This window comes from Orussus abietinus, unplaced genomic scaffold, assembly GCF_000612105.2.
Source record: "Orussus abietinus isolate OABI.00-Male unplaced genomic scaffold, Oabi_2.0 scaffold22, whole genome shotgun sequence".
NCBI classification, from domain to species: domain Eukaryota; kingdom Metazoa; phylum Arthropoda; class Insecta; order Hymenoptera; family Orussidae; genus Orussus; species Orussus abietinus.
This window is the reverse complement of record NW_019394596.1, coordinates 625,075-649,214: the sequence shown is the minus strand read 5'-3', so window position 1 is coordinate 649,214 and position 24,140 is coordinate 625,075. Positions and strand designations below refer to the sequence as shown.

Sequence of the window (24,140 nt, the reverse complement as noted above, 5' to 3'; positions counted from 1 at the left end):
TTCCTCTCGACGTATTCGTGTTGACTACGTTTGGGAATGATCCCACTCGAGATCATCCCGTTGGAAGTGGATTTTCAATTATCCGAAAATTCAGGGCATTTCGCTCCTTCTCGCGAAGTGACCTCGAGGTCGAGGATCATCCGAGCGTGGACGATCGGGACTGTCGTAAAAAAATAAATTGCCGGAGATATCGATTGCACAAACATACCGGGGAATCGATAATGAGGAAGTCAAAGGTCGCGGGACAAAATGTGATTCTCCCTTATCACTTCGCGGGAGAGCTTTGGGAAACGAGTTGCGCTCCCGAGTCCCAAAGAACAAGACGTCCCTCGGGAGAGTTCCTTTAAATCCTCGCCTTCCATGCCCTTATGCTTGTCGGGCTCGACAGTATTTTCGGATACCACTTCCTGGATCAATTAGCAATTTTTGTGATAATTTCGAAGAGTGCCACGATTTTATCTAAGGGGGTTCGTTAAGAGAACAGATCCAGCATCCCTTTGTGTCGACTGTGCGCGAACGAATTAATCGGCGTATACTTTCTGTGAAGTTCAATGTCCTCACTGAATTTTTCTTAACTTAAGGGAGGAGCCAATAAGAGATCAAGATGCAAATTAAGGACAAAAGAGCGATAATCACGGGAGCAGCCAGTGGATTGGGATTGGCCTTCAGCAGGGAACTTCTCCGCAACGGTGCCATGGTGAAGGAATTAATTAAACAAAATTGCGTAATTGAACATAAAATCAGATTTTGATTTTCAAGAGAAACAAGTTCGAGGAAGCAAACAAAAAATATAGTGGACGTCAAATGTCCTTTTCTGCGATATTTCAGATTTATTCGCGTTGTTAAATGTGCATAGTCTCGAGGATTACGATAACGTTCAGCCTACTCCAGTGCGTGATAATTAATTATCGTCTGGTTTATAATCAATTTCAGTCGGTGGTGATGTTCGACATTCAAGAGACGGTTGGCCGAGTAGTCGCGGAAAGTCTGAACTCGGAATTTGGGGGAAAACGAGCGATTTTCGTTAACTGTGACGTTACGAAGGGCTGCGATTTCGACGGTTGGTTATTAATGAAAAACAAGACGAATAGTTATTCAGTGAAACGAATCCCCTTTTCGGGAGTAACGAACCGTGGGTTATTTTTTAGCCAAGTTCAAGGAGACCGTTGCCACCCTAGGAGGAGTGGATATTGTTATTAACAATGCCGGTATCATCGATGAAATCAACTTCAACCATGCGATTGACGTTAATGTCGTAAGTACTTTCCGTCTGGTTGAATAGAAATAATAAATTTACTATTCGAAAAGGATCTCAATGAATTAAACTACCCTGGATATAAATCCATTAAAAAGAAAAAGAAAGTGGATTTAAATTCAATTAAAATTTCACTTTCTTTTCTGTGTACATAATCATGGGACGGATAATTACCGTCGTTGCAAAGAGACTAATTTAGAGATAATTAAGTATCAAGAATAATTCGGGTTAAATAGACTGATTTCCTTATCAAGACGGCGCTGATACGATGCACGCTATTGGGTATTCAACAAATGGGAAAAGACTCCGGAGGGAAAGGTGGAGTTATCGTCAACGTTTCCTCCATCTTAGGACTTGACGGTATTCCTCAACTTCCGGTCCACTCCGCCACAAAACACGCCGTCCTCAGTTTTAGCAGATCTTTCGCCGTAAGTTTGATCGTTTTATCATCTTATCATCTTATCATCTCCGATTATTCCCCTCTCTCAAACTACCTGCCCTTCAGAGTTTCGACTGTTAAATTTAGCCCTTTAATCCAATTGCTTTGAATACTCCAAAATAAAAGCACGTGACATCCCCCTCAAGAGCTTGGCTGAGAATTAAAAGCTCATCTGTCTGTAATCATTTATCTGACATGATGAATTCCTTATAAATCAATTTACTTCTCTGCCAAGAACTGTTTACTTTATTCTTTAATCTCGTGTTTTTTTTTTTCAGCAACCTTATCACTATCAGAGGACCGGGGTTCGAATCATCGTCTTGTGCCCAGGATTGACAGCAACGCCTATGATGGAGAATCTCAACGAGAAGAAAGTAACGGACTTCGAGGAATTAGCCAGAATGACGCAGAATATCCCCCCTCAGAGGTGAATACACCTTGAATTGATTTTAGAAAAAATTTCTACATACAATTCACTTCTTCGAGTCGATATTAAACGATTATCGAATTCATTGCTCTTTCTCTTTCAGGGCAGAAAGCGTTGCTCATGGAATAGTTTACATGATAAGGTGCGCCCAAAACGGCAGCGTTTGGGTCAGCGAACATGGAAAGCCAGTTTACGAGATACAATTGCCGGATATTCTTCCCATCAAAATGAAAGAAGAGTTTCTATAAATATTTCGAATCTCGCAAGATCTCGTAATCCCTGAAATTTCACGCTGGATTAAACATCGCGATTGGTTCGAAACCGTCCTAAATTTAGGCACCTGGCATCGTACTATTTCATTCCTACGGCTCTTTAATTGTAATTACAACTCTAGCTTATGTTTGTTGATAGCACTTTGAAAATTGATAAGGACAGGAGGACGTAACCCGTTCTTAAGAAATTAGAGAAAGTTATAGCGGATATTTTATGACTGTTTCTAGGGGTTCTAATCGGTCGATAGCGTAGAAGGAACTTTAATTAGTCCGCATTGTTTCGCTCTATGTAATCGTTGCAATGGAATACATCGCATAAGGCGGATATGTCCTATCGTAATGATGTCTCATTGAAGAGACGAAGTCTTCTATTATGGCGAGAACTGTAAATATTTTGGTGGATAAGAAATCTGAGTGGCAAGTATCGCGCGTATCGTCTTGGAGAGAACGTAGCTTAATATTGAATAGTATTTATATGTAATAATGTTAGCCTAGTAGTGAATTCTCTACGAAGTTGTTCTCGGTAATTTTCCGCGTTTGGATTTGCGACGTCCATACTGATAACACATACATCAACGATAAACTCTAATGGTATTTTCGCGGTTATCGGCGAAAGAAAGCATTTTTTTTTAATAATTCGTCGCTCTAATAATTCATCGGAAAAGTTCTATCGAACAAGGTGGAAGTTTTTTTCCAGACGTTCAGCAATGAATTTTCACTATAAACCGAACTTTGCAACGAGCTCAGTCGTTAAATTTAATTTATCGACGTTTATGGAAGAATACTTTTCAAGGAATATCGCGCGACCATTATTGCGCCCCTCTAAAGCGCGAGGTCTATTGTTCAGACGAGTCAAAGACTGCGAAATAAAAGTTTCGTATTTTATTAAAGAGCTTGCTAATTTATTACGTCGCCTAACCTTAGCCAATGCATGTACCGAGTCATTATCTAAAAAATAACGACTCGGGAGGGAATTACAATTCGATAAAGAAAAATAACCAGACACCTATCAGGAGGTCAAGAGAAATTCAACGCAATTCCGGAAATACATCCTCAATCAACATGGCAAATTAATCAATTCTCTGATGTCTGCCTCCAATCATGTGTCAGTAATTTCCGAAGTCATTCGGTGTCTACGGGAACGAAGACTAAATCCGTAGAAGAGGGTAAAACTAAGTCAAGCTGCTATCGCATCGACCGATAACCCGATCACCTCCGATCTTTCGGTAGTTCCTCCTCAGGAGCAGTCGAAGTTTAGGGGGTCCTAAATTGATCTCTTTATCGGCTTATCACGGACCTCTTGCTGCGATAAACGTGGCTCTATAACAAGAAATAAGGAGCCGCCATATTTACTATCACAAAAAAGACCACGAGTCGGAATACCACCGAGGCACTAATTCTAGAAAATTGCTGCGCCCTATCCTAAAGGCTAAAACCTTAGAATTCATTTAAATGACATACTTTAAATGAATTCTTTCACATCGGAATTCCGAAAAACTCATGACCGAACCAGCATCCCTGAAAATCTTCCACCTTAGTCTTGAAAGGTTTTAATTAATTATTTTAGCACTTGCCAGGTTCAGGCATTTCCACCTCTTGTTAACACTAATTACAGTCACCCAGTTGAGTCTCTGTACAATGCTGGTTTAATTTAGAAATTCCGCTAGCTTCCCCAGAGAAAAGAGAAGACTCGCTTCGATCAGCACCGTTTTATCTTCGTATTTTCATTCGTATCGTTAGGGTAAAGTTCGCTCGGGATTGGTTCGAGCCGGTTCGAGAACTACTAATTCATCGAATATTCATCAACATTTCTCCGACAAATCGCACCCGAGGACGTCGTAATGCATCGCGAGAAATGTGGGCCACATTCGTCGATGTGATCATTTTCTATCTCTCCATTCTGTTTTCATCGAGAAATGTCAACCCCACGAGTTCATGGTTGTGGATTATGTATATTAATAATTTTTAAATTATATAAAAAAAAAAAATTATAATACGTTTCTTTTTCGTACAAAAAAAAAAACAAAGAAAAAGAAAAGAAAACCCTTTAACCTGTATTTAGTAAAAAAATCGTTTCTAAAATTTGTTTATTAAATGATTGGCCTCAATCCGACGAGTGTTCTTTCTCCTCCACGATTAACTTCAATCATCGTCACTCATAATTAACATTAAACATTCTCCATTATCGTATCTACGATCGAAAAAATCTACCCGGAAAAAGGATCTTCACGCGTGCCAAATTGAACTGAGATATCGAGGTCATGTAACGTGGGTATAAGAGTCATCGATGACGAGGAAATTCGTTTCGTCGACGTACAGACATTTCCTTATCGCCTCGTGCCTTGCTCCAGATACGAAAGATTCAGTGAATCATTACGAAAAATGATTTTTCATCTGGACTTAACGCTTCGTGAACTTGCCGTTCCTACCCTTCATTGATTTGCATATGATATGACAGAATATAAGAGAACAATTAATCTGGTAAAATGAACAAAAAAAAATCTATGACCGCATCTGTAGAAGCAATTCGCTTGCATTATTGCCAGTAATTGGCTTCCTTATTTAGTAGCTCTACGCATCACTGATAATTGCGGCAAGAAAATTTTTCTGCTTTGAAAAAATGGAAGTAGAGTCAATCAGCCAGCCTGTCAGCTTTCGTCAACATTGTTGGCGTTTATGCGAGTAAAGGCGCCGGTTGAGATCATGCTCTCATATCGTTCTCACAGATTTTATTCTGCGGTCATTGCTCTACATCGAACGCCACTTTGCACTCCGTGTAAACTCAATGCCTCCTTCCTTCGTTTTGCAATCGATCATTCTCATATCACGCTCCTCTCATTCGCGCGATCTTTCAAGGAAATCGAGCAATGACGCCAAATTCGGTAGAAAACGCACGCGAGGGTAGCTGGCGTTACGATTCATTCTTGATCATGACCTATGACCCAAAATATTGAACATCGACTCATTGAAATTCGACGAAGAGTACTCGACCTTAAAGACCCTCCCTCATAGCGATAAAGTGGCACCTAGAAAAGTCATTTACGATGTTCTGCAACGAGCGAGGTTTCGCAAAACAATAAGCGCGTGATTATATTTCCATAAAATGACAGGACTACCAAGTACATATAAAAACCTGCGCGAACGGCACGGAATACTTAACGCGAAGATTCAGGACATGGGAGGTAAAAAAAAACGGCGATAACGAAAGAAATCTGAGAATAAAAGTTAACAGTTAACTTGGGCGCATTTTAGGATTAAAAAAAAGAAAATTTATATGAAACAAGTGCACCGAATTAGCTATCACAAATTGTGGGCTAAATGGTACCATAAATAATTTCGAATAAAAAGATCCGCTCAAGCGGGACAAGAGATCGAGTCGTTATCGTGGATATCGATCCCCCCATTTCCTTGATGCAGAAGAAAGTCCATGGTCCGAGAAGGTTATTAACAGACGCAGAAGACGGAACGCGACCTTGCGAGGAAACGGCTGACTTATTTTAATTTTATTCTCCCAGAAGGAAGTGCATCGTCTCGAGTTCTCGAGAGATCGGTCCGCTCCATAAGCGGAGAATCCCCTCTCTGGGGATCGACACGCGTTCTCCGGCGAAGTGCGATTAGGAGCTGTAATCAAAAGGCGACTAGTCGTCGTGTTCATCAGTCCGGTATAAATATCATAAGACAGCCTCTGGAGAGGTTCAGTCCTATCCAAGCCACGTCGCCCACTCAACTTTCGTGTAAAACGGTCTACCGATCGAATCATCGAGACCCCAGGAAAATGGGTACGTTCGAATAATTCGGCGCCAATCGATAAGATTGAAAATCCATACCCAGAGGTACATTTAATCAGGCCGAGAGACCTCGATGAAAAGCGATATAAAATTTCGCCAGTTAATCTAAGCGACTCCGAGGACTAAGATGCAATTTCAGGGATTTACGGAATCCCCTTTCCAACGACTGCAGTCTGATTAGGAGCTGTAATCAGACAGAAACGACTCGCCGGCTTGGACTTCAGTCCGGTATAAATACCGCGGATGAACCTCTCGCAAAGTTCAGTCATAATCGAGAGACGTCCTCGTCGTTCTGCTCGTTGCAGAATTTCGCTAAGCGTCGTTAAACGTCGAGAAAAACGTTCACAGAGAGAACCGCGATACTTTCTCCGTATCTGGGCTTACTCGCTAGGGTGGACTTTAATCCGGTATGAATATAAATCAGGGTCTATGGCGTGCTTAATTGCAATTTGAAAGAGTAACTCGAGACCTTACGGAATGAGTAATTCGATATTAAAAATTCTAGCTCGGAAAGTAACGGGTGGCCCTTCGTGATTATGAAATATTTATGAATTCATTTCATTCCGATAACGACTTCGTCGATTCTTCGACAGCTTCCGAGTCGATCACAGTTCGAGGTCGCAGGATGTCGGCATCGGAGAAGGCGAAGGAGATCGAGGAGATCAACGGAGTCGTTTCCGGAAAGAGTATCCTGATTACTGGAGGAGCTTCCGGACTTGGTTTCGCCTTTGTCAATCACTTCCTCCATCACAGGGCATACGTGAGTATCGTCGACTTATCGAAGAACATCCATTCCCTTCTTCACAAACGTTGCCACCAAGAGTGGCATTATGCACATCCCGATGTTACAATAATTTAGGATTCCTTTCACAGATGGTCGCCATACTGGACACCGACAAAGAGGCAGCGAAACGAGCGATGAATTCCGTGGAGAAGTCATATGGAGAAGATAAGGCGATCTTCATCCAGGTTGACGTATCCAACTACGAGAAGATGAGCGGTAAGTCCGACTAGACCCTTTTTCCTTAGCTTTACATACTCTCCCAACAATTACCATTATCCCTACAATGAATTAAGCGAATGAATAATTCTCCTCACGAGTGCAGAAGCTTTCGAGGAAGCTTCCAAGGCGATGGACGGAATCGACATCGTGGTGAACAACGCCGGCATCTTGGACGAGAGAAGATGGGAACGGGAGATCGCGGTGAACATCGTAAGGAGCCTGTGAATGACAAAAATGAGAAAATCCATAACAAGACTGGAAATTGAAAGATCTTGTGATTATTCAAGGGTGGAGCAGTGACAACCGCGATGCTAGCCATGGAATACATGAGGAAAGATAAAGCAGGACGTGGTGGAATTCTGGTAAACGTCTCTCAACACGTGGACTACAGGAGCACCGCCCAACTTCCAGTCTACACAGCGACTAAGCACGCGATAATCGGCCTCTCCCTCTCTCTATCCGTAAGAAGCGACAACAAAAGAGTCCGGACACGTGACAACGAAAGTCCATACGCACCATTGAACCCTCGAGATTTTTTCAACAAAAATCCTTTCCAGGCTCCATTCCACCAGGAGAGAACCAGAGTCCGCGTCCTGACGATATGCCCAGGCCTGACGGAAACCGCACTGACGATAGAGAGCCCCAACAAGCTTCTATCCCGAGTCATGAAGGCCGACTTCGTGAAGAACCTGGAACAGTTTTCGATACAAACGTCAGTACACAATGGAGTAAAAGATCGCGGGAATTTTTTTTTCTTTTTTTTCCTCCATCAAAATGGTCCTATTCGATGACCTCGACTCACTTTTCGGTGTGTCTCCTTCCAGGCCGTACATCGTGGGTCAAGGACTCATGTCCGTCCTAAGGATCGGAGAGTCCGGAAGCATTTGGATAATCGAGAGTGGCAAACCTCCCTACGAGGTGTACTTCCCCGATTGCCGAACCCTTCGACGCCACTACAAGAATAATTTCACTGTCGTCGAGGAGGTCAACAAGGTTGCGAGGGGTCGGCCCATCAGAGAAGAGTGCGACAACACGCGGACGGGCCTCATGAGCTGTGCGTAACAGTGACTGAAAAGGCCAAATCTGCCTAATTGCATCCTGCTGAGCCTGCATTGAAAAAACGCGGCTCCGAAGGCGGCGACTCCGCCAGGTCGACCCGAGGGAACATTCTCTGGAAGTACATCGCCTCTTCCATGATCCAGGACCTCGAAGGATAGGATTCACGCTGGTCAAGGATTGGGAGGCAACAAGATATACATATGAGATTCGTCTCCTGGACCAAGAGTATCCAGACATCGAAGATCGAGCACTTTTCGCGATCCACCGCGAAAATGTGGAAATGCGCATCGATGAATCATGCTAGTGGCTATTGTCTACGAAGGGCGATCACCTATTCACTCACGCCGGGCTGTGTTCCAAGCTTATCGATAACGAACAACAATTCCCATGACACAGCTTTCGTCAACCTCCCGCCAGAGCGTAGATAAATAAATATTGAAAGATATTTGAAGATAAGAGGTAAATCATCCCTCGCGCCCTGCTCAATGGTATAACGTTAGCATCTAACTTCGAGACTCCAGCAACTGAATCGGTTATAGGATGAAAAAGAATCGAAGGGAAATGTAACGACACGATATTCAGGAGATAAGGGACGAGAGATCGACGGTGCTCGTATAAGTACGACCGGTGAATTATTTCATCATCTCAGTATTATTCAGCATCGAGAGAATCACAATATCCGCTGTACAAAACAAAACATCCTTTGTCAGAAAATCGCGAGCATCGTATTCTCCATCAACCCCACGTTATTCCGCGCGCGCGTTGTATACCAGTCCGTCCATAATTGCGTGATGAAACTTAAAGCTTATATTTTCTCCATACTATATTTTTTTTGTGCTTCCACTTTTTCTTTACCCCGATTTTCTTGATTCGACCCTCGTATCATCTCGTACCCTAGAGAGGTTCCTCGCCTCGTAACATGACCAACTGAATCTCTAGCTGTACGAATAATATTTCTATGCATAGGACCCCGTGTGCAGAAAGCCATACAAAAATAACAGCCGCGAGCAATCTTTCTCTCGGTACAGTTCTTCCCCAGTGCATCCGATTAGCTCATGTCTGCCTCGAGATAAGTATCATTCACGGATTCCCTGCGACCGTGTGTACACCAGGGCTCGCGCCTCCGAATACAAACGTGCAAATACAAACGCCCAGAAGGCGTCGTCGACGACCTCGAGATACGAAAGCGCCGAATCGGCTCCTCCAGGGAGCCCCATACCCATCTCACGCTTTCCGTACCTCCAAGCAGTCTTGCGCCCTTCGACCCAATGACAAGAACCAGTATTACGTTCCGTTCCCTCCCCCGTAAAAAAAGAAAAAAAAAAAAGAAAGAGAAATAACATACGACGAATACATACGCGTTGCGCATCCCGCAAGATCTTCCCCGAGGAAAGCTACCCCCCCTCGAACGGAACGTCCTGGCGCTCGTAATTGGACGATAGTATATATACCATAAACTCGCGAAGATGGCTGCGAGACCGGTGCACCGCGCGAAATCTTTACGGAAATATCCACCATGGCCGGAGACAACGATTACGCGTGTTCCAGTTAGAAAAATCAAAACCTCTGGTAAGTATATAAAAGTAAAACAATTCTTTTCGCCTTAGCAGATATACGGTCATCATCTTAAATAATTATAAAGTATCTGGCTGTTCTCGGAATACGCCTGGCAATATATTGTCCTAATCTACTGGCGACAGGATGCATTTCATTCCTCCCTCCCAGCCTAACATCCCTCGAGGTCAAGGGGCACGGTTGTCATAAGAGAACCTCGAGCTCGAGCGGGCCCCCAAAATTCGATGACGGACGTGCAATTCGGCCCAGGCAATATTCAAATCTTCGAGTCGACCACATCCGCACACTGGGCACGCGCGGCAAAACGCTTAGAAATTTCCGTGTCAAACGGAAGCGCCCCCCACCCGAAAAAAAGAAAAGGAAAGAAACGAAAAAAAAGCCGAGTACACATCTGAACGGGAACTCGTACGAGGCAAACGCGAGGCGGAACGAATGCCTTTTACTCGGACGTGCACGCGGTAATGAATGGAATTGTTCGAGACAATAAACGGACATCTTGGCGAATGGCATTCGGACAGCCTCGGATGGCGCGTCGAACGATCCCTGGCAGGTTTCTCGCATTTCGATCGTTTGACCACATTCGTATGTTCGCCTTCTCTCGTCCGCGTCCTTGCTCGGACGTGTACCTGGCTGAATAATTATACCGAGCGTACGTGGACGAACAATTGAACAGTGGCGGGGTCGAGCTTGTACTAGAAACTTGAATCGCACAGGGTCCAGTTCCCGAGTTTAGGCAGCCCTCATGCCTCATTTCCATATACGCGGAAAGCACGCGGAGTCGATGCGGAATGGCCCCGAGAGGGCTTAACCAATCAGCCTAATGCTTTAAGTTTAACGCGTTGATTCCGCGTGCTTTCCGCGTATATGGAAACGAGGCATTATCGAGCCCCTCGAATGACAATGGAGCTACGGTTCGCGCGGACTCGTCTCACTTATACATCCCACTTGAAATTTCTTCGAGTAATTCTAGCAAAGGAATCGATGCTTACTCCTAGAAGTAGCCGAGACGTTCCACCGCGTTCGATGATACACGGATGGTCCTCGGCGAGATCGCAGGCGACCCTAGCGACGTGAGCCCCCGCGCGACTCTCGAAATAATTTTACAATTCTTTAGTCGTATCGTCTCCTCATTTCGAGCACTATTTCTCATTCGGAATTCGTAGGCGCGACTCCTATTATCGGCACATATCGGATCATCACGAGACTCACCTGTATTAACTATGATAGACTTAATCCATTTGGACTCCTAACGTTAACCCTCCTCGTTACTCGTATAAGCTCTCTGGCGCAGCTTCGCGTATCATTTCGACGCCGTGCAAGACGGACACCTAGTTAATCACGGCCTACCGAATGCCTCGACCCTCGTGAAAATTCGCAGTGCACTCCAGTTTCGCATGCAGACGCGGCCGTAAATTGATCCCAGTAACTTCCGCCACCCGGATGCGATCCCTCCGCGATCCGAAATGTCCAGCATTCACGCCGTTAACGGTAACTCCCCGATTGAAGTCGCTACCCCACACGTCGAAACTGGGCGGTGCATATCTTGATTTAGACGAAACGAAGACTTCTGGCCCATTCCCTAAGTTCCATCGACCGCGATGCGTCCATCGAAAATACATCTTCCTCGTGAATAAATCGGCCGGGCCGACCGATCGAGACTCGCGGCGCGAGGAATACTGGCTCGGAGTTCTCGGCACTTCCCCCTCCGGGTTAATTGACTTGACGTTCCGCGAGAGAGATCGCCGAGGGCGTTAGAAATTACGTTCGAAAGACGATCCTTCCGGTCGAAGGATCTAATCCAAAGGTAGTACTCGGTACCGCTTAAAGAACGGGCTCTCTCCCGAGAGTCCTGGGTGCCAACGGAGTCCTTCCTCGCCCGCCGTCAAATCGCGCCTGCTAGTCAGTCTAGCGCCTCGTGAACGCACCACGTTCGTGCAAGTACTCTAAATTAATCCGTTAGGTTACCACTATTTATCGATTTCCAAAACTCGAATCCATATCAGTCCAGGGGGCAGAGCGCGTATTGTAAAATCTTATCGGCTAACGAATACTTAGGATTAGTGGCGCGTCGCCGGGTTCCTGGCCGGCGCTTACGCGGTCTCCGTTATCAGGCGGTTGTCCTGCTGCGATTGCGCCGAGGGCTGCTCGTTGGTCGTGCGATTCTGGTTGGTCGGATTGCTGTTCGAGCCTTGGTTCCCGGGTTTTCGGTTGGAGCCCCTGTTGCCTCGGTAGCCGCCTCGGTAGATTCCGGAAGGTCCGGTGCCACTTCCGCCTCCGCCGCCTCCGCGATACATACCGCCCATTCCGCGGTTGTAGTACCCGCGGCCACGGAATCCCCCGCGTCTAGTAGAAGGTACGCCGAACGTTTCCGAGTTCAGTTTGCGCTCCGTCTTCCAATCAGTGCGTTGAGATCTCCTGGTGACAGATATTATTGATTCAGTATTTGACGATTAACTCGAAGCGTCTAAAGACTACGGACAGATTTTTCCAATTTCTTAGATTTGAAGAGAACGGAAACTGTCACGTCTACTTCAGGAGAAACGTATTATCATTTGAAAACGGCGATGACAATTAATTTTTAATCAGAGATAAACTGTGATTATATGTGCTTACCCTTTACTTCTTTCGACTGCTTCGCAGCTAATGTTATCGAAGAATGATTTGGTCTTGTCGTAGTGAACAACTTCAGGCTCCTCCTCGGGTTCTCCTTCCCCAGCACCAGTCTCATTACCGCTATCATCCTTCTTCTCATTATCCGCCCCGTCGATCTTCGTCTTCGCTAATTGAGACCTGAAATCATAAAATTACGTTCAGTCGTTTGCACCAGGGAGATTGTCACTGCTTTACTGTAATTAGATTTTAATATCTATCTTGAATGACAGTAGAAATATTAGTGTGGAAGAATAAAATTTATCAAAATATAAAATAAGACCGAGGAAAAACCTTGTACATATGAAGCGTAAACTGAACAGGTACTTCAACCAACGTCAGCTTTAATAACATATGATTTACTTTTGCATGGAATCTGCGTTTATCGCATCTATTGATTTGTGATACGAACTCGATACTTTCCATGCGAAAAACTGACAATTTCACAATAAATATGAAAAGTAACAAACCTCAGTTCTTCGAACTCCGTGTTAGCTTGCTCAAAGTCAAAGTCGTTGTCGAATTTAAGTGTATTTTTCGGCTTCGTACCAGCATTACCCGCTGGATTGACATTTATGAAATATCGGTTTCGTCCTCGACCGCGAACATTTCCACGTACAACCCAACCACCACGATTTCCACGACCTGGACCTCCACGAGGAGCCTGAGGATGACCTTGCATATGACCGTCTTGTTTGCTTGAATCTCGATGTTCTTCGTTATACTGCATCATGTTACCACCGGTTCGTGCTGTTCCATGACTGTGCACATACAATATATTTTCAGATACTTAATCAAAACAACGAACTTATTAAATTGTGTATCTTTAAGGTATTGCAAATTTCGTTTAAAAAATTGTACGGGTTAATTTGATAGTCACCTTTCTCGAGTGCGATGCTGAGGGTGAACTGGCCTAACGTTAGTCTTATCATTCATTTTATTCCCAACATTGGTATTAGGTGGTTGTTGTTGCTGCTGTTGTTGTTGTTGCTGCTGCTGTTGCTGCTGCTGGTGGCCCACTTGAATACCTTGGTCCATGGTCGGGCTTTTTCTTGTCAATAGGGACGAATTTGGCGTCGTGGAGCGTGAACCTCCACTTATCAGATCAAGTACACCTGCATTTATATGGCAATTAATTACTAGATTTCTAACCAATCTCATCAAATATATAATTAATCTACAAAAACATTTTTCAAAGAAATCTAGCATTAAAATGGGTTTTTTTATTCATTTAGGTTTTCATCAAAACCGAGCGATAAACATTCTATGATTTTATTGCGTAAATCTAATCTACATGACCAACTGTTGTTGCTATGTAATAACGCATTACTGCACAATGCATGTAATAGATGCGTGCAAAACAATGCACTCATTACATTCAATTCATGCTTCCGATAATTGAAATAACAAAGGTTTTCATTTGCCAAGGAAAAAAAAAATTAAAGTATTATATGTAACAGAAAACAATACGATCATAAAGAAAACTATTAAAGCGAACATTCCTGAAAGGAACATAATATATTATGTATGTTTGCAAAAAGCGGTACAATGAATTCTAGTAATTGAAATTACTTCATAGATTTCTTTCTTTCTACTTTCTACTTTCAAAGATTTAAAACAGATATGAAGGTATAAAAGTAGTAGCGATAGAATTTAAGGAGAGAAAAACCATATAAAGCATCTATTTATTTAGCAAAGCAAGCAAAACATAATGAAAAATGAGTTTCTAACAGCTAGTATAAGGAAAGTGAAGTGATGCGAGTAGGCGGATACCATGCTCAAAATATACTATCTATAGAATGCAAAAATGTGTACCAAAGCCAGAGCAAAATGAAAAATATGAAGCGAAATGCATTACCAAAGAACGAGCAGCAAGCATGCTATTGGCGAAGTGAATTTTATATAGCAAAAACAGTTTACCATCTTCCAGAGATTGGTCTTTTGGCAATAAGTCGACGTTGGCCGACATAAAAGAGTTTGGGACAGAGATGGCTTTGGATTCAGTGGAACCCAAGCTCAACTCACTTGGCTGTTTATTCATGGGTCCACGAGGATCCCTACCAGCAGTAGGCATTCCCATAACAGGTCCCATTGCCCCCATTGTCATACCATATGGTGTACCATACTGCCCACCCATTGGACCCATTTGACCCATCATTGGGTGTCCATAGCCATGTTGTGGCTGGTACGATTGCTGACCCATGCTGGGTTGTACTGTCATCTACGAGAAGAACATAAAGATATATCATTTTTCTATGTTCTGAAATTATAATAAACATGACAAATAATCACTACAAAATAAGTGTATAACACTCAATCAAAATACTTATTAATGAATTCATTACCTGCACAATTGCTGGATCATTGGGAATCGAGCTGACGCTATTAACAACTCGAATATCTTTTATATCTGAACCACGGAACAAAATGTACTCGTACACCTGATTTTGGGGAGCAACTGGAAATTGTGTCTCCCGATCCTCGGTTCCAAAGGAACGCACTGTAAGAAATATCATATCATTATCAATTTTCAAAATTAAGCATAACTATAAATCGCACAATTGTCTGCAATCGATAGAATTTGTTTAATCGAAATATAACTCCCGTATTAAGTTTAAGTTAGTCTTGAATCATTAATTTTGATTAATTCTTCAGAAATGTCACCTCCATTATTATTCTTATTCGCTTTAATCCTATCAAGACATCAAATAATAATTGTGTTTACTTCTGTACTTGTAACGGCTACATCAAGGAGACACGGCTTCAAGACTGTAAACAGAGCTTAACCAAAAAAAGTGGCATACCTCTGAAATACTTCTGAAGGAATTCTAGCTAATCTAGCTAATACCCACTCGAAATTGAAATTGGAATATTTGAACAAAATCATGGAATGCTGTACCTAATAATAAAACTAATCGCAAAAATCTCCAAATGTCCCAGTCTCGGACGTTGACAATGTATGATCTAGCCCAATTAGAAGTTTAAACAATATTTAACTGCGAGACGATTAATAAAAGAAAATGATTGAATTGAAAATTACACCACCCACTAGATGTAAAAATGATTTAGAACTTTTGGACGTTTCAAAATATTTCCTTCGAGCAACGGAGGGTGGTAACTGCTGGGCAGTTCGGGAATACTCGAGGAATGAATTATGTTCTCCTTGATGCTAACGCTAATTTCTTTTGAATTTTTGTTAACACAGAGAATTACGGAAACATCCGTTATAAAAGGGGTGCTAGGGTGACCCCGATTGATGACGCGATCTTGGCTAATCCCGATAACCGAATCCTTTCTTCCTTCCTGTCTCATTACCTCGTCCTTCCAAATGTATTCGTAAGGATAACTGAAAGGTGGATGTATACGAAATGTGTAAGGGACATCGAGGAAACGCAATAGCCGGGAAGTTCGAGAGAATAAAGCGAGTGTACGTGGCGACATCGTAGCCGGGAAATGGTGTAGCTGCGGCGAATGGATACTTCGGAATCCATTTTGAATCGGACTTACCATTGGCCAAAGCGATCGTGCATTCTTGAGGATCGACGGTGAAAAGCCGGCCTTCATATCGAATATCCGCCTTCGATATGAGGCTGATCTTCGAGCCTAGCTCCGGCATTCCAGCGCTCATCTTGAACCTTTTTCCTCCTCTCGGCGATTGACGTGATATTACAGGATTCGCGACACCATCTAACGAATCTCACCAGTTGACACCGATATGGTCGACTCACTCGCGCATGCGCAGACTCGTCTTCAGGTTAGCCAACTAGTCACATGAGCGACGCGCGCGCCATTAGAGCCCGCCAAAAGGCGTCAACTCGCCGTATCTATAACCGCCCACCCTAGAAAAATATCTCTCTGCATTTACCCATCAAGTATACGTCTTTTAACTGAAATAATAACGAAATCAATAAATTTTCCCCATAAAGAAACAGTCCTCCAATGATCGAAATAAATCCTTGAATTGATACAACGATTGCCCCCAATCGGCTTAAGCGGTGGGGGCTGGGGATAGTAAATTTGATGGACGTTGAGTTTTTACATAACGGTAAAGAAAAATTATCTACATAAAAATAATCGATAACTATTTCTCTTAAGACAATCCCACAATTTTTCATGCTAGATGCGTATTGTAATATGGTTTTAGATAAGCCTTTTGCAGCAAGTTTCGTCCGGCTTAGGATAACCTGAAAGAGTCGATCGTAAGTAGCAAGTTGGTAAGCTTGATGGAAGCAATTTGACTCTTGCCACTGTTAGTAGAAAATATTCCTACAGACTTAAGATATAAAAGGGTGCGGTATTAAAGTATGTATTATTCCTCCTTAAATATCTGAAATAAAGTCATTGATCCACACTGCGTTTAATAATATTTACTTGATGGCAGTTATACTGTTGACTACCGACCCCTGCACATTGCACCTCTGGCCAAGATGGCGGCTTCGTTAGGAAGGATCTGCGGGTCTGGTCTTCTAAAATCAAATAATGGAGCATTGCTTAATCAGGTATCTTAATATAATCGCCTATCGGTTTCTATAGCTGTTCACTAGTTGCTTTGAGAAAATTCCGTTGGTAATTGCGGCTTTCCTTGTAGTACTTGGTAACGTCTTATGTTCGCCTCTAAGTAGTCTATTGAGCAGCAACCCATCTTGTCGGCTGCTATGACACTTTTCTGTCGGATATCCATACATTTAAAGATTTAAATGCCCCTTTCTCCTATCTCGAGTTGTATCCGACTGTCTCGTGTAAATTTACAAAAATCTCTGGTGATCGGTTCTCACATGTTATGTAATAGTGATTCGTCCCAAAAATCAAGATGCTGCCATGATCAACATGCTTCAACCCAAAAGTGGCAGTTGATCTGATGTCTGAAAGTGATTGCAAATTCTGACATTTTGGCATTGATTCCTATACTCCACCGGTCCTACGCTTACAAGTTTCATTCAAGATTCTCTGTCATGTTATTTTGGAACATATTTACTATCCGTTATTGACATCGTTACGATGCAAATACGGGTATGAAATTTACCTATATTTCAATGATTGAATTGTTTATAGGCCTGTAACTATTCAACGGTCAGAGGATGGTCAAGGGGTCGAAAAGCGGTAGGTGTTATTTTGGAATCGTAAGGACGCACCTTTACCCTGTAACCATCCTTAAGCATTATCTACTAATCCCATATCCCTTCCTGCTTAACCTCGTAGTAAGTTGTAATATGATGTTCTGATATAATAAAATGTAAAAACAGCTTTAAGTAATCTTTGGTTTTATAATCAATTTTTAGTTAATGACATGCTTGGGAGTGGCAGCCGGTGGAGTAGGAGCCTTAGTATATGCCTTGGAGACTTCGGTAAAAGCCGATGAATTAGTGGCTCATCCTTCAACCTATGGCTGGTCCTTTTATGGTTTAATCAATTCTTTAGATCATGCAAGGTATTTTAAAACTATTTTATAACATATAAATGAACAATGTAATGTAAGAATAATGTTTCATACTATTATGATGATTGAGGTGTTAAATGTTATGTAATTTGATTTTTCTATGCTTAGTATGAGACGAGGATGGGAAGTGTACAAAAATGTGTGTTCAGCCTGCCACAGCTTGCAATATGTGGCTTATCGTCATCTTATAGGTGTAACGCACACCGAAGCAGAGGCAAAGGCCCTTGCAGAGGAAATTCAGGTGCACTGACTTTTTCATATGCAAAAATGTTTTAATTATATGTGGTTATATATATGTATTTATTTATTTATTCGTGTGCATATATTTTTTCTAACTAGGTTAAGGATGGACCTGATGAAGCGGGTGAATACTTTATGCGATCTGGAAAATTATTTGATTATGTACCATCTCCATATCCTAATGAAGAGGCTGCACGGGCTGCAAATAATGGTGCTTACCCACCCGATCTCTCTTACATGGTCAATGCAAGGCATGATGGAGAGGTAAGAAATTAATATGTTTTTATTGAATCATCAATGTTCTTCAAAATATCGAAAAATTCATTGTATTAACAAGGAAACTTTTCTACCTTCAGAATTACGTTTTCTCATTGCTGACGGGATATTGTGACCCTCCAGCGGGCATACCTGTGAGAGAGGGTATGTCCTTTAATCCATACTTCCCAGGTGGGGCTCTCGGTATGGGACAAGTAAGTTAATCTAATGAGTCTTTAATAAACATAAACTAGGAATAGTTCTTAATAATTTTAAATTTTAAGTAGTATAAAATATATTAAGGATTAAACTGTACACTGTTTAACACAGACGTTCTAGTTATTAATATTGTGTTTCATGTAGATCATTTATGACGAAGTGATGGAATATGAAGATGGTACACCACCAGTCGCATCGCAATTAGCTAAAGATGTCACCACATTCCTCATGTGGACCGCTAACCGAGAACATGATGAAAGAAAACAGATGTTTATAAAAGTAAGTGGTTTTTTTTTTAATTTCTGAAACTAATCCTGTACCACGTACGTGATACATCATATTCTGTGATTTTCAGGTCATGGGATTGTTTTCGATCATGCTAGGCGTTTGTTATTACATTAAACGACACAAATGGTCTGTTATAAAGACCACTAAGATAGCATATGTTCCCAAGAAGTAGTCAAATACTTAAGTCGCAAATTGATTCAATCGTTAGCCCACAAAAACTATTGGAACAGTGCTGCATGCCTGGGAAACAATCGTAGTTTTTTAATTTATATGAAGTAAATGGAGACAGTTGGCGAAGTCGGGCTATCATCGTTACTCATCATAACACCATCAGAAAATTTCACGCCAGCCGCTGACGTCCAATTATCATCGACGCCAAATGATTCAACTTGTACCATGTACATATATGAATTCAAGCAATACCACCATTGCTTGTCAAAATAAACCGTTAAACCATATGTTTATACAGCTGTAAATTGTGCACCTTCGCCATCTATGAAAAGTATCCTTATTACATGTTCACATTTAATTAATTTTAATAATCAAATTGATCGATGTACACACAATTCGAATTGTATACATCTTTATATAATGTTGAGCATGATGAGTATTAGTTCAAATAAGTATGCTGATTCTACTGAAACCTCTTTACAATTTAGCTAATAAATGATTATAGATAAACTTATTTATAATCATTATAATTTTGTTTTTTCAGCTACAATTAATTAACATCGCGCAAATTACATGATACAGCAAAGCATAACAAGAAATACACAAAGATGCCTTTATTGCGACACAAATTGAAATTTTACAGGTTCGATCTACAGAAAAATGAAGATTTGGAAAAAAGATATCTATATTATTCATTTTATATGAGCGTCACAATGCCAGCATGGATAAAAGGATTCACGCATTTGTATATTTCAAATAATTTATTGTGTTATATATATATATACTTTTTTCACTAGAACGTATTATAATAGAAAATCATTTCTAATACGTACTCAAGATAATTCATTGGAACGAAAGCACTCTTAAATGTACATTTGTTGAATTATGTGTCTAATTGCAACTTTTGAATCGTCAAGGCGCAAAAGTAGTAACATTGATTTCTTGTCAATCAAGACACTGAGCGTGTACCTATATATATTGTTTAACGAATTACTATAAATGCGACCAAAACGTATACGTTAAATTCAAAGCGAGGGTACAAGCGTTCTTTCTTACATTAAAAGCAACATTTTGAATGAAAAGGCAATAGGACATTTCTTTCTTTGTCAGTACAATAACTTTTCAGGCTTCAAATAACTGTTCGTAAAGGCGCTGCGCTCAAAAGTTCGTTTTATCAGAAACTACATGCTCCTGCGTTTTTGTATTTTAATACATTGATGCTTTTAAGATATACCCCATGATAGGTAAATATAGATAGGAAACATTTCTCAAATGTTTTTGTAAGTTGAATGTATGCACTGTATATTATCTCCATTAGTAAAATGAAGATAATATTGCCAATTTGTTGTTTAATTAGTCAGCTGTTACAATTTTCCACGATGCAAGATTGAAAGAAGTTGGAAACGAAAGAATTGAGTAAAATCTCGTACAAGTAGATGTAATGAGGACAGTGACAGTAAGATACAGTAAGCAACAGCGGAAGTATTGTTCTAAATTCATATTGGGTACCGGTGCATAAATAGAAGTAATTGCTGGTACCACAATATAGGCATTTACTGCCCCATTTAAAAAACTTCAAAGGCATAAATTTTCTTACTGATTATTTCTTTTATTACACAATCTGTGTTTCCAGTTTTTTAGGTTCAAAATATGACTTCTTGTTTTATATTGTAATAAGCTGGAGAGATTGAATTAGTATATTTAAATTCGTTAACATGTATTGTAGTCTAACAAGTATTAGCAGTTGAAAGTGAGATGTTATCTATAGTAGCAAATAGAATTTTAAAATCTATCGTTACAGCATTCTTATCGAAGAATGAGTTTCACTGTACAAATTCTAAAAACGGTCGCTAGCGAGCACTTCTGAAATGGTACATGTTAATTCCAGGAACCTTGGATCTGGTTCTACCGAATTAAACATACCAATTCAATCTCCCAATCTGTTTTCACCCATTACTCGTAAAGGTGGTTATCCTTAACGTATGTCTTCATTGGGCACCGGCGCAACATTATTTGGTACCTCGATAAGATCTTGCCTCGTGCTACCTTAAAAAGGAAGAGGTGAACGGTTTACACGTTGTTAGGCTAAAAAGTACTGCCCTCCGGTGGCTGAGAAAGCTTCATGTTATCTTTCAGGGTCATTAGACGACGGAGCTCTTGAAGAACTGTTTTAATTGTATACTCTCGTTGCCATTTTGCTAATATGGGCACACTGCGATTATCCACCTATTACAAAAGATATGTCAGTATGGACGATACTCGGAAGCCTTAATTATTAATGTGGACTATGCTTACCGCTCCTGTAGTACCACTGATGTAGCTCATATTAATTCTGGTTAAAAATCTAACATTAGGAGCATCGTCCGGGTATTTCTGACCACATTCAATTTTCAAACTGTACATTCTATTTTCATATGGAGTCTAAAATGAATAAATGACATAACAATTAGGGAGAAACATCAACGTTTTATTAATTCTTAAGCAATTATCAATGGAAATGTCAATGATAAGCTAAATTTTAGAACATTTGGCAGCAACTTACCCTAGGTGGTCCAATGATCATACCGGTCCAATGCGTAAGGGTCATATCGTCGTCATTTTCTAAACCCCAACTAATTGTGCCGTCGCCAACCCCCTTTTGCCCTTGTTCTAATTCCTCGAGCAGGCGAAAGTTCCGTGGTACGACTAAGAAAGAAGAGCATAAGCCATAATCATTAAATTCACATGTCGTAAGGAAGAACAGCGATGTTAGTTCAGACAGGTTAGCTCATCGAACGAAGCATCCGATAACCTCATTGAAATTGTGTAACCATGAAGTCCATATAACGATACTTAAATTATTAAGAAATTCTGAAATCTCGTAATAGTAAAATTAACGATGCATCTAAAGCTTCTGCAATATATTCAACACACGTTTAAGTAGGTTCATAACGTGTTAAAGTAGAAATGTGACGGTTCGTGGCACATAAGGCTGACCTGTCAATTAAGTTTTTTATCTATATTGCGTGCCGAAGAAATTTTCTCAAAAGTGAGGCCGAACTGCGAGTCTCTATCGGCAAATAGTTTCAAAGGCAACTGCATAGTGAGGAGAGAAAAACAGCGAGGAAGTACTCACCAACACCGGCCGTGGGTACCGCCATGATCCCGAATTTCTACGGGCCAGAGTATTTTGTTATTTCCAGGAAACCACGCAAACAGTACCGGCTAAGTAGCAGAAGCTTCAACTTTGAAATTAATTTGCCAATTCCAATGCGGAACTCCACATTACCCAGCTCTTAAGCTGATAAATTAATGTCAAATTTCGAAGGGTTAACACCACTTTGCAAAACTTCAGCCAACCTCCGTGAGGCTGCCTGGGCCGTAGAGTACAGAGAACGGAGATGATCAACCGCATTATTGGAAAGTCATCGAGATTAAAATCAGTTCCAGTTCTTCCGTACAGATGGGGCGAGGGTCGCCGAGAAAAAAGAAACCTTTGAACTTTGCAAAAGAGTATTCGGTAGAATATCGAGACATTTCGGACATTACAAAGAAGTGCACGGCTCGCCAATAACAAAGAAACTTCTTTCAGGGTTTTCCAGGAGAAAGACCAATAAATCCATAAATTTCTCTATTGCACCGCAGAACCTGGGACGTCAGATTAGTCCTTCAAACTGCGGGTAGATGGCAGAAGTAACGATACAATAAAATATAAACCGCGTAAAATCTAATACATTACCCTAAATACATTTCAGTGAATTTCTTCGGTCACATTAAACGCTAACTGCTCCGTGCATATTTAATTTCGCCAATAAAAAAAAAGAAATCCCGCTTTGGCCGCAAAGTTCCCCGAAATAAATTGCGGCTTCGATGACGGTAATAAAATACCTAACAAACCTTAACCACTCGGTCAAGTAAAATCGATACGATCCCCCATAAAACCACCCAGACAATTACGAAGCTTTACCCCTTCTCATCCTTTCAATCAAAACCTCGCTAATTTCGGCACAACGAATTAATTTCCCCCCGCACCGCCATTCCAAACAACGCAGCTCCAGATAACGTATGTACCCCTCCCCCCGGGTGGAAGTTTCACCCGCAATAAACATCATTCTAAATGATAAATTCCGTATAATTCATAAATACGCATCCCCTCGCATTAGCGGTCCCACTCTCGGGTCCGACACATAGCATCGAGATAATCAAAGTACCTCATAACGCGTAAACAAAAACACAAAGAGAGGCCAACCGAATCCAAAAGACCATCGACGGGTGGTCGTACGGTCTAACGGGCGGCTCCAGGGGAAAGCGCGCGCTGATTGGCCAGCGCGGGTTGGTTGCTAGGCGAGGAAGAAGGGAGATTAGCCGCAATGGCGGCCGCGTGGGTGGCGGTGGTGGGGGGGAAGAGGGAGTCGTCAGTATCGCGCCGGCTGCGCAAGAGCAGGTCCTCGGGGGCCAAGCGCAGCGGAGTGCTGGGAAGTGCTGGGAAGTGTGGACGAGCACACCGGGGAGCTGCGGCGGCTCAGGGTGCAGGGCTCAGAGGGGAGGTCTCCACCGGGCTACTTCCCGTGACGGCTGCCAGTACCTGCCAGTCGCTGCCAGTCCGTCGCCCCATCGAGGGCGCCTCGTGCGTCCGGAACGCGAGCCGCCTCGAGATGTGCGACAGGACTCGCTGAGAGTCGCCTCACTCTCCGTCTCCGTCCCTCCTGCGAGTCGGCGGATTACATGAAGAAAGAAGAGAGCTCCACGGCGTGACAGGTAAGGACGAAGCTACGATCGCGGTCCCGCCGCCGTCGGCGAATCCAACCCGGAATGGAATCGGCCCGACGCCTATTGTCACCGGGCACTCACCGGTGTCGGTGCTCTTGCGTTAATTAGCGATTAGCGATCGCGGAAACGCCACTCGATTCGCGTTTCCGCTCCGCCAAGAGAGCTGTCACTTGACGTCGCGGAATCCTTGCCGTGGGGGAGGGGAGCGAGGGGGAGGGGGGGGGGCGGGATCGATGTCCCACGAAGAAATCGAGAAACTGTCTGCGTACGTGTATATTGAACTGCAACCGAACACGGTGGACATTGATTTTCAT

At 42.2% G+C, this 24,140-nt stretch overlaps 6 protein-coding genes across 13 annotated transcripts in view; 4 read left to right on the top strand and 2 right to left on the bottom strand.

Annotated features, from left to right (window-relative positions):
- Positions 1-238: 238 nt before the first annotated feature.
- Positions 239-3,283, top strand: LOC105702042 (15-hydroxyprostaglandin dehydrogenase [NAD(+)]). 3 transcript variants are annotated; one of them, XM_012429267.2, is made up of 7 exons: positions 239-508; positions 582-697; positions 934-1,060; positions 1,149-1,255; positions 1,510-1,683; positions 1,973-2,121; positions 2,225-2,369. In XM_012429267.2, exons 2-7 carry the CDS (start codon positions 605-607, stop codon positions 2,367-2,369), a joined length of 795 nt encoding a protein of 264 aa, XP_012284690.1. In that variant the 5' UTR covers positions 239-508; positions 582-604. The 3 variants fall into 3 exon arrangements, with proteins under 3 accessions (XP_012284690.1, XP_012284692.1, XP_012284689.1); XM_012429269.2 differs by having other exon boundaries at positions 240-467; XM_012429266.2 differs by having other exon boundaries at positions 245-697; positions 2,225-3,283.
- Positions 3,284-5,398: 2,115 nt separating this feature from the next.
- On the top strand, positions 5,399-8,694 carry LOC105702041 (15-hydroxyprostaglandin dehydrogenase [NAD(+)]-like). 2 transcript variants are annotated; one of them, XM_012429264.2, is made up of 7 exons: positions 5,399-6,172; positions 6,775-6,941; positions 7,055-7,181; positions 7,288-7,394; positions 7,472-7,645; positions 7,742-7,896; positions 8,009-8,694. In XM_012429264.2, the coding sequence occupies exons 1-7, from the start codon at positions 6,169-6,171 to the stop codon at positions 8,244-8,246; spliced, it is 972 nt and encodes a 323-aa protein (XP_012284687.1). In that variant the 5' UTR covers positions 5,399-6,168; the 3' UTR covers positions 8,247-8,694. The 2 variants fall into 2 exon arrangements, with proteins under 2 accessions (XP_012284687.1, XP_012284688.1); XM_012429265.2 differs by lacking the exon at positions 5,399-6,172 and adding an exon at positions 6,191-6,588.
- A 181-nt stretch (positions 8,695-8,875) lies between these two features.
- Positions 8,876-16,185, bottom strand: LOC105702038 (protein LSM14 homolog A). 2 transcript variants are annotated; one of them, XM_012429261.1, is made up of 7 exons: positions 15,975-16,185; positions 14,813-14,967; positions 14,388-14,688; positions 13,348-13,582; positions 12,938-13,228; positions 12,432-12,608; positions 8,876-12,233 (listed from the first exon to the last, which is right to left on the bottom strand). In XM_012429261.1, the coding sequence occupies exons 1-7, from the start codon at positions 16,093-16,095 to the stop codon at positions 11,909-11,911; spliced, it is 1,605 nt and encodes a 534-aa protein (XP_012284684.1). In that variant the 5' UTR covers positions 16,096-16,185; the 3' UTR covers positions 8,876-11,908. The 2 variants fall into 2 exon arrangements, with proteins under 2 accessions (XP_012284684.1, XP_012284685.1); XM_012429262.1 differs by having other exon boundaries at positions 14,493-14,688.
- A 494-nt stretch (positions 16,186-16,679) lies between these two features.
- On the top strand, positions 16,680-19,370 carry LOC105702048 (cytochrome c1, heme protein, mitochondrial). The gene is made up of 9 exons (XM_012429276.2): positions 16,680-16,769; positions 16,849-16,966; positions 17,520-17,567; positions 17,747-17,895; positions 18,013-18,145; positions 18,244-18,408; positions 18,501-18,614; positions 18,763-18,897; positions 18,974-19,370. Exons 2-9 carry the CDS (start codon positions 16,895-16,897, stop codon positions 19,076-19,078), a joined length of 921 nt encoding a protein of 306 aa, XP_012284699.1. The 5' UTR covers positions 16,680-16,769; positions 16,849-16,894; the 3' UTR covers positions 19,079-19,370.
- A 453-nt stretch (positions 19,371-19,823) lies between these two features.
- Positions 19,824-22,427, bottom strand: LOC105702049 (ubiquitin-conjugating enzyme E2 variant 2). Its single transcript, XM_012429277.2, has 4 exons — positions 22,193-22,427; positions 21,620-21,762; positions 21,373-21,498; positions 19,824-21,303 (listed from the first exon to the last, which is right to left on the bottom strand). The coding sequence occupies exons 1-4, from the start codon at positions 22,215-22,217 to the stop codon at positions 21,163-21,165; spliced, it is 435 nt and encodes a 144-aa protein (XP_012284700.1). The 5' UTR covers positions 22,218-22,427; the 3' UTR covers positions 19,824-21,162.
- A 1,071-nt stretch (positions 22,428-23,498) lies between these two features.
- The window catches only part of LOC105702044 (tyrosine-protein kinase Src64B), a 38,203-nt gene continuing 37,561 nt past the window's right edge, over positions 23,499-24,140 (top strand). For all 4 annotated transcript variants that reach the window (XM_012429274.1, XM_012429272.1, XM_012429273.1 and 1 more), the window contains exon 1: positions 23,499-23,814. The gene's annotated coding sequence lies outside the window, so the exon portion shown is untranslated. The remainder of the gene's footprint in view (positions 23,815-24,140) is intronic.